The sequence below is a fragment of the Mustela nivalis genome (assembly GCF_964662115.1).
Source record: "Mustela nivalis genome assembly, chromosome: 11".
NCBI classification, from domain to species: domain Eukaryota; kingdom Metazoa; phylum Chordata; class Mammalia; order Carnivora; family Mustelidae; genus Mustela; species Mustela nivalis.
The window spans coordinates 93217765-93233939 of NC_139030.1; the positions used below are offsets into that span (position 1 = coordinate 93217765).

At 38.4% G+C, this 16175-nt stretch overlaps 1 protein-coding gene across 1 annotated transcript in view; it reads right to left on the reverse strand.

Moving 5' to 3' along the window:
* The window catches only part of CPS1 (carbamoyl-phosphate synthase 1), a 124185-nt gene that overhangs the window by 20654 nt on the left and 87356 nt on the right, over positions 1-16175 (reverse strand). Inside the window, exons 26-30 of the mRNA XM_082691573.1 lie at positions 10377-10571; positions 9885-9952; positions 7737-7812; positions 3355-3432; positions 545-652 (exon numbers count right to left, since the gene is read on the reverse strand). Of these exons, the coding sequence (XP_082547699.1) occupies positions 545-652; positions 3355-3432; positions 7737-7812; positions 9885-9952; positions 10377-10571 (525 nt within the window). The remainder of the gene's footprint in view (positions 1-544; positions 653-3354; positions 3433-7736; positions 7813-9884; positions 9953-10376; positions 10572-16175) is intronic.

Consider the following 16175-nt stretch of genomic DNA (forward strand, 5'->3'; position numbering starts at 1 on the left):
CCTAATCAGAAAGTGCTGGTATGAGATGAGGGTAAGGGTGGACAGTGAAAACAAAGGTTCCAGAAGGCTCCTCTGTAACTGCTGCATACCTGCTTCTAATTGAGAGGCACGGCTTTATAGGCCGCTCACCTAAGTGGCTCTCAAACATGGGAATCATCTACAGCAATGTTCTCCAGATGGGGTCCCTAGACCAACAGCAACAACAGCAACATCACTTGGGGACTTGTTAAAAATGCAAACCTGGGGCCCTGCTCAGAACTACTCAATCAGAAACTGGGGGTGGAGTCCAGCCATCTGTAGATGAGCAAGTTCCCCAGATTGTTATGCTGAAGCCCAAGAACTGGTACCCCAGCCCACAACCAAGTGGGCTCAAAAGGGCAGGAAGGAAACTGTTATCTCTAAAATACTCAGCAGGCTCAGAACAGGAAAATTCCCCTCATAATTGCATTTCACCTGGGGCATGTCCTACATTGCTCCCTAGTTAAAAAAATTTTTTTCTTAATCTTTGCTTTTTCCCTTTCCACTTTTCTTGATAAATCATGACCTTTTCGATGGCTCCTTGGCTGATGGTTTGTGTGGGTAGCATCAGAGTAGCATCTCCTGAGTGGACGCCGGCATCTTCCACGTGTTCAGAAATGGCATGGGAGATTACCTGGCCAAGAGAAGATTTTAGAAAGAGTTGTCAGGCACCTACTTCAGGGAAGCTACTGCCCCTCCACCCTGTCTCTCTCCACCCCCCCCACCCCACCGCATTCTAACAGATGCCTGAAACATTGACCAATTACTCTGCAGAGTCTTTGGGTGAGACAACCGCATAAAGCCACATACATGGACTCGCCTCCCCGCTGTAGAGTGACAGACTGACCCCTGGGGGCGGCTGACAGTGGCTGAGCTGACCTCCCTCCTTCATTGATTAGAATGGGTACGAATCAGGAAAATATGACAGCTGGACTAAGTCATGTTGACTTAAGAACAAAGAGGAACCTAGAGTATTTGGGGCGCACTGAGGGATCTTTATCTTTTCCTTCCAGGTTGGGTTTAAACACTAGATGAGATAGGAGAGGTAACTATCCAGCGAGGTGCGTGTATAACTTAGGTGGACCAGAAAAAAGACTTAAGATCTAGAGCAAGAGATTTTTTTTTTTTAAGATTTTTTTGACAGACAGAGATCACAGGTAGGCAGAGAGGCAGGCAGAGAAAGGAGAAGGAAGCAGGCTCCCTGCTGAGCAGAGAGCCCCATGCGGGGCTCGATCTCAGGACCCTGGGACCATGACCCGAGCCGAAGGCAGATGCTTCACCCACTGAGCCACCCAGGTGCCCCTAGAGCAAGAGATTTTTTAATTAAAATTTGAGAAAGAAGGGGAAGCAAGAAGAAAATATTCTTATCTTCTCTTACAAGTAAGGAAACTAAGGCAAGATAAGAAGAAATAACCCAAGTGCATGTGACTGCTGTATGGCAAGTCAGATTTGAAGCCCTTATCTGTCACACTACAAAGTTTATGGTCTCAGTCACCATAACCTGAACGTTAATAGCATGTGTGTCTTTGGGAAGTGATAAAGCTGACAGTCGGGGAGAATAATTGGGTAACTGTAAAAGACTTAAATAAATTATAGAGATAACTTGTTTATCAGATTTATAAATGACTTAAAGCAGAGTAACGTTTGAGTCTCCTGCTGTCACTTAGGAGCTCTGTGACCTGGGCAAGGTACTTTATCTATTCAGCCTTGGTTCCTGATAAGGCAGTGCTAACAATGGTATCGGTCTCATAGAATGTTTGTAAGGGTAAGAGAGAAAGCATATATAGTGTCTGACATGATATTTAGTGCATAGTAAGCATTCAATTTTTTATAGTATCTAGAAATGGGGAGGCACTACTCCCACCAAGCTCTGAAAAGAATCATAATATAGCTGAAGCACTATTTCCATTTCGGAGTGTGACTATTTAAAAAAATTGCGAGTAACCTGGAACATTTCCAAAAGAAGGAGTCCAGGATGATAAGCAACGGTTGATGTCTGAGAGAAGCTTAGATTAAGAGCATATCCTAGCAAGCTGGAGCCAAATCAGGCCAACAGACGAGCATTATATTTGAAAAAAACACAAATGTCTCCAGGCTAGTCTTACATTCTCCACGGTGACATTGGTAAGATCACATCGCTCTCATTTTATACCAGAGTCTCAAATATTTAAAACACTGAAAAGGAGGAAAGATTAAACATATGCTCTACAATTCTGAAGGCCAGAAGGTCAGGAATGAAAAAATTCCAGGGAAGCTGACTTTACCTCAAAAGAAGGAATAAATGAGATGTCCATATGACATCTTTCAGTCTGACAACTTTCTGCACTCTGTAGAACCAAAGTTGTTAAACAGAAAATAAGTGACCCCTTTCTGGGGATGCTGTAAAGAAAATTTTCATCCTTTGGGGTATGGGGTTGAAATAAATGATTTCTAAGGGTGCTTAAACTCAGGATTATATGATTCTGTAGTAAGAAATCATTACTGATGTGTATATATATATGTATATATATATACACATACACATATCTAAACAACCCTACTTTGAACTGTTAATCTGCAAGACCAAAAAGACAAAAAGATTTCACATTTTCAGTAGTGTTTTGAAGTATCTACAAAGTAGAAAATGAAAGACAGTTTTTAAAAAATTTTTTCATTAAAGCAAATAAAATGACATGGACTCCCTAAAACATTACTTCCTATATATCAAGATAAATCATAAATGCCTTATTAGTACAACTAGCAAACCTAAGGAAAGCATTCTTCACATTTTCATTTTTCACTGAAGTTGGAGGCATTCATTGTACTAGAAATACAGATGTGATCTGGTAAGCTAATTCTATGTTATTATCCTTATCCACCCGGCTCTGTTTAGTTTTGTCTTTATTAATGCAATAAAAAGGTGGAGGCTGGGAAATCAAGACAGGAGAAAAACTAGGGATTCAATTAGGAACTTCAGAAAGACAAGTATTAGATGTTTTTATAATACCCATTGAAACATAAAAGGAAACCCACAGACCAAAGAAAATGAGAGAGAAAAATCTATTCAAGAAGAATGAGGAGTACAGGATGATAATTAATTTTGAATATCATCAAAGAGAAATCCTAATGTATGAAACACAGGATATATGATACCCGTGACACATACACTAAGTTGTCAGTGAATCTGAAAATTTTTGGACTGAGCCACTCGTCCACTATTCTTAGAGACCTGTTTTGTAGAAATCAGGACCTCTAATCTGTTTCAAAACTGCCAAGTTGGGGGGGAGGGCGGAGGAGACAGGTAGAAGAAACGTGATGGGGAGGCAGAGATCTAGGAGATGGGGATAAAGCACTTACTCTTCCGTCTTTGCCGACTGCATCCATTTCCACTTCCCGGGCCCCCTCAATAAATTTCGTCAGCACCACTGGGTGTTCCTGTCATTGAGGAAAAGAGAAGGGCAGAATCCTTAGCTGACATGTGTATAGTGTCAAGTGAAAATTGCATCCCGGAAGTAAATCTCAGTGTAATCCTTGCGAAGACCTTAATGCTCAACACACTACACAAACTCCTTAGCCAATTTGTTGGGTAATAACAATGTCATTCTCTGCTTTCAGTGAGGGAGAGGGTCTTTGTTCAGTCTTGAGTCCTCAGTCAACTGAACATGAGTGCTGAAATTTCAAATACAAACTTTAAAGTGAGTGACAGGAAAGAGCGGGCTAAGGAGAGGGTCGAATGGGGGAGTTACGAATATTTCTCTATTTTACTTATAACTGTGTATTTTTCTTGGTTCTAGTTCTTTCTCTTTGTACACTTGTCTTTTCCAAGTGCTGCAATTTCCTAAATCAGTTCTCTCCAGGAGACTGTGAAAGAAATTAGGAGGAGAATCTCATTTTGTTTTGGTTTTGTTAGGTCCAAGATGGAATCCATTACGTGGAACTGACATGCCTTATATCAGTTCTAAAGCACGGCATTTGCAGCATTTCTTTTTATTAATCTTAAAACATTCTTCCTTTCTCCACTGTTTTACACCCTCTTCCTTCTCGAAGTTCTCCCCATTCTCAGCTCCTTCATGACACTGCAGTGATGCCCTCCACCTTAGGACCACTGCTTGCTTTTTCCAGACAAAATGAATAGGTTGACTCATGACCTATAGGGTTCAGGCATCTCTTCTCAAAGCCCCAGGCACCAGCAACACACCACTTGCCTTCTTATCAGACTCTGCTTTTCCCTGTCTTTTTGCCTCTCGCCCCCAAATGCATCCCACTTTCTCTCCTCAGCTGTGTCTTTCAGGTCTCAACTCATGCCTCAAGCCCTTGACACAAAAGCTACCTCCTCCCCTAAGCCTTTTCCAAACATCTCCCTTCCTTCTGAACACAAAACCCCTTTGCCCACCATCATGGAGTTCATCTCATGCATATGTGTCAAATTTAATGCATCTTATCTTCTTGAGTAGAACACTTGAAATTGAAAGGAATTTTGTGGAAAATTCAAAAGAACCAGTGTTTTATGCTATAAAGAAGCTTCTCTCTCCTATTAAATGAGGAAAATTTTCATACTTCCTTTTCTTCAAAACCTTACCGGACATGCAACTATCTATTAGCCAAAAGGGGTGGGGGGGTTCCTTTCCATCTCTGTGCCCTCTTCTTTAAATATCTGATGTTTATTGCAGCAGGCCTACTGGAGCTGTGTTGAGACCCATATGGGATTTTTTCCTATATTTTGATGATAATAGCATGATTTAAAACAAAATTACCAGCTGTCTTAGCTTCCCTAGCCAAGCCTGAGACAGGAATCCTTGTTCAAGAGATTTCCGGAGGGAGTTAGAAGAGCAGGATAGGACAACAGGAAAAGGTTAGTATGTCGGTAGTCTCAGGGGAAACTGAATTTGGCTTTACTCCACAGGGGGCTCTGGAGGATGAACTGCAACACAGAGTAAGTCCCACCATGAGGCAAAGGTTGCTCACTGGTTAGTGTTTTGAGGGTGGTGCGGAGGTGAGGTATCTTGCCTCCGTGCTGAAGAAGCTCCCATCTGACTGAGAGTAGTTACCCAGAGAGGAAGTACAGCTGGTCAGTGTTACCAGCTGTCACTACAGTTAGGGACAGGTGCTTCTACAGAGGAAGGGATCTGAGTGGGGCAGTGACAGTATCCACCATCCTGGCCATTTGGACAAATGTATGAAAAAGTCCTGACCATGTTGAGAAAGAAAATCTCTTAATAAATTTCAATCTTTCTGCAATATTATACATTGTCAGCCTTCCTAAGACACTTTCCACCTTTGATATCCATCAACTACATTTTCTTACTTCTTTGTCAGGCTTCTTCATGGTTCCTTTTCCTTTACTCGGCCCTTAAATGCTGGTATCCCTCTCGTCTCTGTCTTAGCTATTTCACTCCCTCTGTACTCTCGCCTTGGTGATTGCCTTCTCAAAACTCTAAAATGATATGCTATTTATTTCCAAAACTACATGTACATATCTATCATTAACCAAAACCTGGATTCTCAATTTAAAATCTGTATAACCCACTGCTTTTGAAGCATCTGCACTTGGGTTTCTCATAGGCATCTTCCATAAAAGATCAATTATTAAATATACGATTTCTTTCTCTAAAATTTCTCCTTCTCACATTCCCTATTTTAATAAATGGTACCACCATCCGTCTAATTGTCCAAGGCAGTGGCTCAGGAGCCATCCTTTATCAGATACTCTCTTACCCTCTGCCTTCATTCACTCACTAATTGTCTTCACTGAACATTCTAAATATTCTAGAATACATGTAATTCTTTTTTATCTTTACTACCATTACCCTGCTCCAAGGTGCTGTCATCTCTACCCTGAGCTATAGCAATAGCCCCTAATCTTTTTCCATGAAAAGCAGTCTGGCTCCAAACTCATTATAACTGGCAAGATTCTCTTATCTATTCCCTGCCTACTCTTCTACTCTTCTACCATGTGGAGTATCCTAGCCATATACTAAATGCTTTATGAGTTTCTAGAAACTCCATTTTTTTTCCTCAGCTTTGAACCAGTGCCTGGGCTGCCCTTTCTTCCTACTCACACCCACAATGAAAACTTTTCAACCAGTTAATTCTAAATCAACCATTTTAAATTAATTTTAAAAACCCTCCTTTAGGGATGGATCCCAATACACTTACACTCACCCTCATCCTGTATTTTCTTACCGCAGTGCTCATTATATTTCATGTAATTAACTGAAGACTGATGTCCCTAGTAAAGAGTCCCCTGTGAGAGGAGACTTTATCTCTCTTTGTATGAGTGTAACCCCTGATACTGAGAACAGTGCCATAATATACAATATAGCAGGTGCTAAACATGAATGAAGACATAAATAGTTGAGTGATTGATGGGGGCTGATTTTATTCTAGATTCACTGAACTGAGTATCCCAGATTCTGCTGTATTTTGAAGAGGACACCTGAATCAAAATGTTCTCAATCAGGATATCTCCATGACAAAACTTTGGTCTAGTAGAGGCTCTATCCATATACTAGCAGAAAGAAATATTTTTAAAACTATTCAATGAGTAGATGTCCCGTGGGATACAATGTCCCAGGCAGAAAAGAGAGGGCACCTGCTTCCTCATTTACATGAGTCCAGCTGGTTCTAACTATTGGTTTTTCAAACGGAGAGCACATCCGATCCCTTGGCAGGAAGTCGGATAGAGAAGACAGTGCCTTGCTCCAGTCCGCATTAATGAAAACTGACCCACGGAGGGGATGCCCCCCTCAGCTATCTGACTTTCACAGAAGTAAATTCAAAATCTGCTTGGTTTTCTTTTTTACACTCTTTGTCTTTCTCACCCTTTACTCTTATCCACTCTCTTCACTGACCCAATGTCCTGGGGAGCAACCACCCTACAGAAGGGACGTCTGACTTCATGAGCAGGAACAGTCCATACTCTTTCTTCCTCTTTGAAATGCTGCTGACTTCACTCTTTAGGTCCCTCCTAGGTTCCCACTTGCCTAACATCAAACTCTTCTCTATGAGTTGTGCTCTCTGTCTTAAAAAAAAAAAAAAAAACCAACAAGCTTTTGAAAGCTTTTAAAAGGAGAACACTACTTTTATCCTTTACAGTACAAGGTCTTCAGATCGCTGACCTCACTGGGTAAATCTTAAATGGATCACACTGAGGTAATACCAAGGGAGAAAGTAAAAGCTGAGGGCAATGGAGGAAGGTGGTTGAATCACCACAAAATTATAAACATTTTTATTAACTGACGAACGGAATGTATCAAAATGAAAAAAGTCAAAAGGTGAGAAAAGGGGTTTACTGTTAAAATTGCAGGGTTAACTAAGGCAAAGTCTCTCCAAGTGTGAGAATTAAAAACCAGGAAAGCCCTCACTGATACATGATGAGATTGGCTAGGCAGTCCTTGAGGCTAGGAACCCCAGGGGTAACTTGATCAGCATCTAACTTATGAACAAAGAAGGATACTTATATGCCCTAACTCCTGGAGGCTAAAACCAGATCTGTGTTGTGATCAGATATGCGCTGGTCGTCTTCTTCCACTAACCCGAAGGATCTAAACACAATTAAATGCATTTGAGTTTTCTTATTCCCATATATAGGAGACTACTGAGTAGGGAGAAAGAAAAAAAAAAAGTTGGGGAGGAAACTATCCTAACATAGTATGAAAAGAAAAACATATGAAATAAGGTAGCAATTAATACTGAAATAAGGTAGAAGTAAAAGTCATGAGGAGGAAATCGGATACTACCTGAGAGACTCTAGTGGCCTCCTCTAGGAATTTTTTCATCTCATCCTCAGAGAATACCACATTCATAGCTGACCCACTGGAAAAAAAGAAGAGGACAGGTCAGTTTCTTTCAGCACTTTGGAGGAAAAGCATGCTAGACTTCATTGTTTCTCGGAACAGTTCAGGCGATCTCTAGTTTCAGTCTGGACTGAATAAGAAGATACTTTTTTCTAGATTGAGTCTTTACTCCATTTAATCACCAGAACAATCAACCAAAGTAGAGTCACTCAAGTTAGGGGTAATAGCTGTGATGATGTCCCAAGAGAATCACATAGCTGTAGAGATAGCAGTATCTCAAAGTTTGTCCTTTCTAATCCTGTGTTTTCACTCTGCTGGTGCCAGGTAATTCTTAAGCCTTAACAAGATTCATGCTAGGATCTAGCTATTCTTTTTTTTTTTTTTTTTTTTTTTTAAGATTTATTTATTTAGGGCACCTGGGCGGCTCAATGGGTTAAAGCCTCTGCCTTTAGCTCAGGTCATGATCCCAGGGTCATGGGATCGAGCCCCACATCAGGCTCTCTGCTCAGCAGGGAGCCTGCTTCCTTCTCTCTCTCTGCCTGCCTCTCTGCCTACTTGTGATCTCTGTCTGTCAAATAAATAAATAAAATCTTAAAAAAAAAAAAAGATTTATTTATTTATTTGAAAGGGCCAGGGGAGAGAGCAAGGAGGGAGGAGCAGAGGGAGAGAATCTTAAGCAGACTCCTTGCTGAGTGTGGAGCCTGACACGGGACTTGATCACAGGACTCTGAGATCATGACTTGGGCCAAAATCAAGAGTCAGACTCCTAACCGACTGAGCCACCCAGATGTCCCAGGATCTACTTACTCCTTCTGAGGTCATTGACAATGGCTGATCTTAACCCACAGGTCTGCTGTGAAAGCAGGTCATTCTACTACCAGCTATGTTAGAAAAGTATAAAGTTTTTAGCAACATTTGCAAATATAATGTAGGGTATCTGACTGAAAGATATTCAACTGTGTCCTTCTTATTGATTGCTTGAGAAAGAACGATGATATCAATTTATGCTGAATTTTGATATTTTTAAAGTGAGATCAAAGGGAAGAAGGAGGAGTAAGAGGGAAAAAATAAGGAAGAAAAATACTACTTTCCACTTCTTTTTAAAAAGTAACATTCTTTGCTTCTTCTACTCTATTACATATTTTTGCATAAAGAGCTTCCCATGTCTTCACCTATTCAAGACAGGAAGGCTAAGTCAATAACCCCGATAATTCACAGTACAGGAAACTGGAACAAAGAGACAGATTGCAGAGATGAGAAAGAAAGCACAATAGTCAGAGCTGCTTTCTGCAACCCTCCCTCAAATATCTGTGTGCTCTTTAAATTAACTTACATGAATACCTCAAAGAAAAAGTATTATTTGATGGTGATTTACACAAAATGTCATTTAAATAAAAAGGGAAGTTTTCCACCTCATTTCAAATTTTTCATTATTTTAAAGGATCCCATCACAAATTCCATTTACACTTTCAAATCGTGCACAACAAATTGTGTTTCTCTTATTATCCCCTGTTCAGTGAAGTCCTTCCTTACATGTGGTAACATCTGAAGAGAGTAAGTGATAATTCACAACTTCTCCTTTGATGATAGAACTTCGTTTCAAAGTTTAATATAAAAGATCCTCACCGTCCCTGTCCCTCACAATTATAATTCATCCATTAAAAAATGTGATCTCAAAAACTCAAAAAATTCAAACCATCAGAAGGTGCTGGCAACAGTCAGAGACAAGCTGCCATTTCCGCTGACTAGAAAACAGACACTGGAAAGAGATGTCCCAGGTTTGCTTTGGTTTTGCTCTTTGGGTTTTTGAATTGTTCTCTTTAGTGTGGAACTACCCTCCCTCTGTTGGGCAACAAGATGCCCTAAGCCGTGTTCTAAGATGGAGGACTGTGCACTCTTATTGCCACCCTCTGAAAGAAAAGCGATAAGCTGAATGACCACGCATAGGTCCTCTCTCTGGCCATCTTGGTTTGGGGGGTGTGGGCGGATTGACAAATCACTACACATTAAAGCCAAGTGCTATCAGCGTACCGCATGCACTTCAGTATCTCCTGATTTTTAAAGCATTACTTTGGGAAAACAATATATTACCTCAAAACATAGGAAGGTCTCAATAAGCAGGGGTAGCCCACAGAATTCGCGAATTCCAGTGCCTCATTCTAATTAATAGAAACAACAACAACAAAAAAGCACATGAATAGTTTAAAACACTCAATAGAACTGCAGAAAGGCATCTTTAGAACAAATGGTAACACAACTCTTTTTATTCTTTCTCTCAAAAGACACCATTAACATGTAAATTGGACATGGAAACATATAAAATTCCTAGTTTCTAATTGTAAATATCAATCAAGCTCAAAAATAGTTTGAACGTCTTTCATTGTCCGAATCTTAATGAGAATACTCTTACCAATTCATAACCAGCATTTAACTGCACTCATAGAAATATACCAACTTCAAAGTCAAGTCCCTAAGCCTAAGTGCCTCCTGTCTGTCCTGCAGTTAACATCTGCGGTAGTTAACATTCGGGTTGCAACACTTCGAAAGCCGACATTAAACACAGACCCGTGTTTCTCTCCTTACCAAAGTGTTAACAGCCTTCCAGGGTGCCTGAGCCACCTTCAGCTCGTCCAAGACAGCTGAGAAGATGGAGCGATCCTCAGCCCGGTCGATCTGCAGAGGGCTCGTGCCCATAATCTTGACACCATTCTTGTAGAGAGGGACTGCCAGATTGTTTGGAATCTGACCCCCCACTGAGATGATACAGCCACCGCACGCCTGGAAAAGACACCCATAACATGGACTGTTAGGGCCACTTCGTGATGGATGAAAACTGCTTCACATGTTGTGATTGTTTCATGTCTCCCATCCGTGGGCAGTATTAAGTTATGCCCCCAAAGAGATAAACATGCTTCGTTCCTCCTTTCCAGGCACTTACATGCGAAAATCTATTTGAGAGTTCCATACAACGACACGTGACTACCATGTCAGACTTCCACACAACTACACAGGGATGTGTGATATGGACATGTATGACAGAAAAAGGAAATCAAGACAATTAATGTTTTCACCATGCACTCTACTGTAATCAAGTGCTGCTTGAACTACAGTTGTGATTCCTTAAATGGACAAAGATCTCTCCTTTCACCTCTCCTGCTGCTCTCCAGCGCAGGCCTTCACATCCAGATGAATTATCCTATGAAACTGATTCACCAAGTGACTCCTATACTGGACACTCTAAAGTTTCCCTATGCCTAAAGGACAAGGTGTAAACTCATCACCATCATTAGGACAATGATGGTGTCACCCTTCTTCTTCACCATCATTAGGACAATTTTCTATCACCCTTCTTCTCAGCACCAAGACCTCCTACTCAGTGTCCCCAACTACGTGCCCTCCCACTAGCAAGATTTCTGCCCACTTACCCTTCCCCTGCCTTTGCTGCTTCTCTCCTTTTCCCCTCGCCCTTATCCAACTCCACCATGTCTATACTACCGGCCAATCTACATCCTACCTCCCATTTTTACATCTCTCTCCTTTCCTGTTACCTTGGCTCTTATCTACAGTACCCAGTAACTGATTTTAGTCCCTGTTTCCTTACTATTTGCCCTGAAAGCAGGATCTGAATCTTTAACCTTAATCTTCTGTTAGTAGTCAAAACTTCCAGATTAAAAATAAAAATGCATATCAAAAAAACAAAAATAAAAATAAAAAAATAAAACTGCTGAGTCCCAGCTCATTCTGGGAATATATCCTAATCAACCAGGGGTACATGCACCAATCAAGAAAAAGCCCCATCCATCTCATTAAAAGAAGCATTTCTGATAAATGTTCACTTTTTATTTTAGTAATTACTAGAATGCATTATATTTTGCTTTTAGTTATAGAATGATCACCATGGTAATAAAACCTACTACTGTGTCTCAGTAACAATCACAGCCTGAAGGTCTCATGAAGTAAACTTTTAAAATTTCAATGTGAATGTAAGATATTGTTATGGATAAATATATTTCATTAATAGAAATATAGGAAGAAAATTCTAGGAAGAAGGTGAAATAGAATTCCAGCTTAAGGAGATAAAAGGAATAAAGAAATATTTCTGAATTTCAAAAGGAAAAAGCCCCATCTTGATTGTCTCTGTGAAACTCCCTCTAACATTTAGTCTTCATGTCTGCAAAATTAGAACAATATTTGCCTGCTTCACAAGGTCACTATATAAGTTAAAGAAGATAATAAACATTAAAGGCCTTACACATTGTAAGTGCATAAATAAGACATTGTTCTTAATATTAGGAAATATTATTATAACTGATAGACCACTGATCTTGGAATAATTTGTATTTGCCTTAATAACCTACTAATGAATACTGGAACTGCTGAAGTAATAGATATTAACCAAATGTATTTTATCATTATTTGAAATAATTCTGAAATAGTCTTAAAAGGGATAAAGCTAATTTGTCTTTGATGAGAGCAATGATAGTAGTGCCTAAGCAAACACCCCACAGTTGAGTGCTTAAATGCCTTGTAAACAGTATGGAAAACAATAATCCACAGTTCTGCATATTTATAAGTGCTTTTATCATTTCTCATATTCAATATACATCTTTGCAAACCCTTTAAGAAGATTTATTCTTCTTACTATAATAATATTTTTATTTGCTTATTATTTTTAGTTTATTAGCAGAGTTGATATTTTAGGGGCTTAAAAACTAATTCCTCAATTAAATGCAAACAAAGATTTCTCACGTGAAGCACTTCAACATAATTTCTAAAAAGAGAAGTATCAACTTGTGAGCAAAAATTGGGGACCACTGCACTAAACGGGAGCTCAAATTTGAGTGAAAAGTCTTTAATAAATACACTAACATTTTTTAAAATGTTCTGTGAAATCATTTTTTATTTTTTCAACAAATTAGCAACTTTTAAAACAGTCATAACGTAATCTGCTACTATTCCCTAAGGATATTACTATTTGCCCTACACCATCTGTTTGACCTTTGCTGTATTCCTCTGAGACAGTTATTACTCTCCCCAATTTACAGCTAAAGAAACTGAGGCTCAGTAATGGTGAAAGGACTTGCCCATATTTCAAATCTAGCAAATACAGTCAGTACTGATCTCAATTTTCCACACTGTAGAGCAGTTATGTTTAAATAATAAACCAGATCTTCGAATCTTAAGTTAACTATTTTTCTGCCTGGTTTCAAGGGTCATTACTGCTAGAGGTGCAAAGAGAGCTATTTCTGAAACGTTGTTTTTTGAAAAGTGGTAGAAAAACTTCCTCTGCAAAAACCCCATTCTCATCATTGACTCCAGAAATAAAGATCATTGCTGGAAAGACAAACACATCCACAGGACATTTTAGAGTAATAGTGGACGGTGTAGTGTAGTTTTGCCCACACAGCAAAAGGAAATCAGTACAAAGAACATGTTTGTAGGATGAAGTTAATATATGACAGTTTTGTGAAAGAATTCATCTTAAATTGGCCCCAACTCCAAGCACAGAACTAGCAGGGACTTAGTAAAAGAATTTGGTATCCCACATGGGTAAATTATCATTACTACCATAATGATCACTTAAGCCTAAATAGTTTTAAATAACTCACTGACATAAAATAGCCTAAAATTCAGATTTGTTTCACAGATCCCTAAATACCTGGCTGAAAATAATTCCATCAGAGTCCCAAAGTTCCACTGATCTTACCTGGATTTGTTTATATCTTTTTACTCAGTTTAGTTTCCTGTTTTATTTTTTTTTTAATTTGGTATCACTAAGCTCAGGCAATACCACACAAGAATATTCTGAAACAGTATTCAAGTACAATCACACCACAAATGTATTTTTAGTACTTTGGTTTTTCCTTATTTTTATGGGCAAATTAAATGATACATTTTAGACAGAATGCAAGAGAAAAAAGTTATCTTACCAACAAAAATAGCATTTAATTCATTAAAAGATGGCCCTAATTTTTATAATTTCATGTATTATCTTTAATTAACAAAACTCTATTCTTTGTACATCTATGAGATTGATTATCTTTACTGTGCTTTATTATCTTAGTTACTCACATCTTAGTAAAACATGTTTAACACTTTAGGCAGACCCTTAAGATCGTACTTAATTACAGTTAAATCAAATGCTAGGAATGAAACCCAATTCTAGTTTAGAGCATGAATTCCCTAATGGATTTTATTTACCATTAATTAATGATTTTCATTCATTCATTCATTTAATTCAAATTGTGTTACAGAGGTGTCATTGAATATGTATATACATATAGCATAAGGTATTAAAAATAGAACAATTATATCATTAATCAGAGTACATTTCTCTGTGGGTATGATCCAGTAAATTATTCACTATAACAGAAAGAAAAATTAAGAAGGACTCAAACTAGATAAGGACATCATAAGTTGTCAGGTATATTGCCTGGCATTTTTAGACTCAATCTGGTTTTTCATGAAGAAATTTTTTAAAAATGAGAAATGGGTCTTACATGGGGCCAGGATAGAGAAGAAAGTAAATGTTCTTTTATACAACTTTTCAAACCATGAGTCTTCAGTGGAAAAAAGGAGAACGTAAAGTTAAGACAGGATATGTGTGATTCTTTTAAAAAAATAATTTATTTATTTGAGAGAATGTGTAAGCAAGTGGGGGGATGGACAGAGGGAGGGAGGGAGAGAAAGACAGAGAAAATCCCAAGAAGACTCCCTGCTGAGTGCAAAGCCTGACCCAGGGTTGAATCTTGGGACCCTGAGATCATGACCTAATCCAAAATCAAGAGTTTGGCCATTTAACTGACTGAGCCACCCAGGTTCCCCTTGATCTGTGTGATTCTTACTCATTGCCATAGCCTGCAAAGATTATTGTATAATTCATCCCTAGAAAATAGATTTAATAATAGATCTAATAAAAGAGAAACACAATGTTGCAACTTTCATAAACAATGTAATAATTTTCAACTCTTATACCTCAAAATAACTTGAGAACATCTTTTCCCTTATAAGGAGTGCCTTAGCCAAAATTAAGAACTAAGCAAAATATTATCTATAAAAGCCCTGTAGATGGTAATACCAATTTCTCATTTTCTTGGCACTTCCCCATACTCAACACCCAAATTAAGGGAAAAAATTAAAATGTAAATTTCTTCTCAAGGAGTAGAATCCATAACACAATCACAAGTAATAAATGACTTGAATTTAAAGGGTTGCTCTTTATAAAGTATTAAAAAATGTCTGATGCCAAAAGAATATATCACTGAAGTATTTTCTATTAAAAAAAGAGAACAAGTAGGAAGGAGATTTTAGCATAAGAATCCTCTCTCATTCCACCTCCAACTAAGGTTTTGTTTGTTTGTTTGTTTGTTTGTTTGTTTTTGGTAGCCTTCATGCCTAACATGGGCTTGAACTCATGATCCTGAGATCAAGAGTACATGCTCTACCAGCTGAGCCAGCCTGCTTTATTCACAATGCATGTCACTTTTCTGACTCCCCCTCATGTTTTCTTTAGAGGTATATCCTTATTGCCATGGAAATATGGTAGGTCCTGAACTAAATCAAGAAACCTGGACCAGGAGACTCATCATACTTTCTACCATCCTATGTAGCTATGTAGCCTAAGTGCCTTTCTAAAGTGACTCAAATGTGTGCTTTTGAGCAAGTTTAGATGTGCTTACAATTTTCTGCAGATTTACCATTGAATGTCTCAGTGCCTTTAACATCACTAGGGATACCCAAAGCTGGATTATGGTAGTCTCCTGGAGATTGTGAGGAGATACACAACAACCTCAAAAAAGGAAACGTACACACATATGTACTGTGTGTATGACATGTGTATGTGTTAATATAATATTTCCTATGGGATAGTCTAACAAATACATCAATGGAATATTGTTTTTATATTCTTCAAAATAATATTTAAAAATACCTTACATAGTAGCACTATAAATGTCAACTAGCTTCAAAGAAGGACCAATTTATTTTTTACCATCATACTGAATTCAGTTACTATAAAGGATCTCATTAATATCCATGTATAACCATATCCAAAGGCAGTTGTAGAAGTTTTTAATCTTTCCTTAAACCATTTCATGAGGAAATAATTAATTATGTGTAAAATACTCACTGCAGTTCCTGTAATCTTCATTTGTATTTTTTAAACAATTATGTAATTTTTCATTTATTTTTGTTATGGGTCCCAATATTATTCTAATGTCTTGAAGGTAGGGACATGGTTTTACAGCTTCCTATCATGCTGAACCTGGTATTTAAAAGGTATTCAAGATAGATTTGTAGAATGTACTTGTTGTGATCCTCACGTGAAATAAATCTTGAGAAATTATTAGAAAAACCATGTCAGAGACAAAACTAAAAATTGTC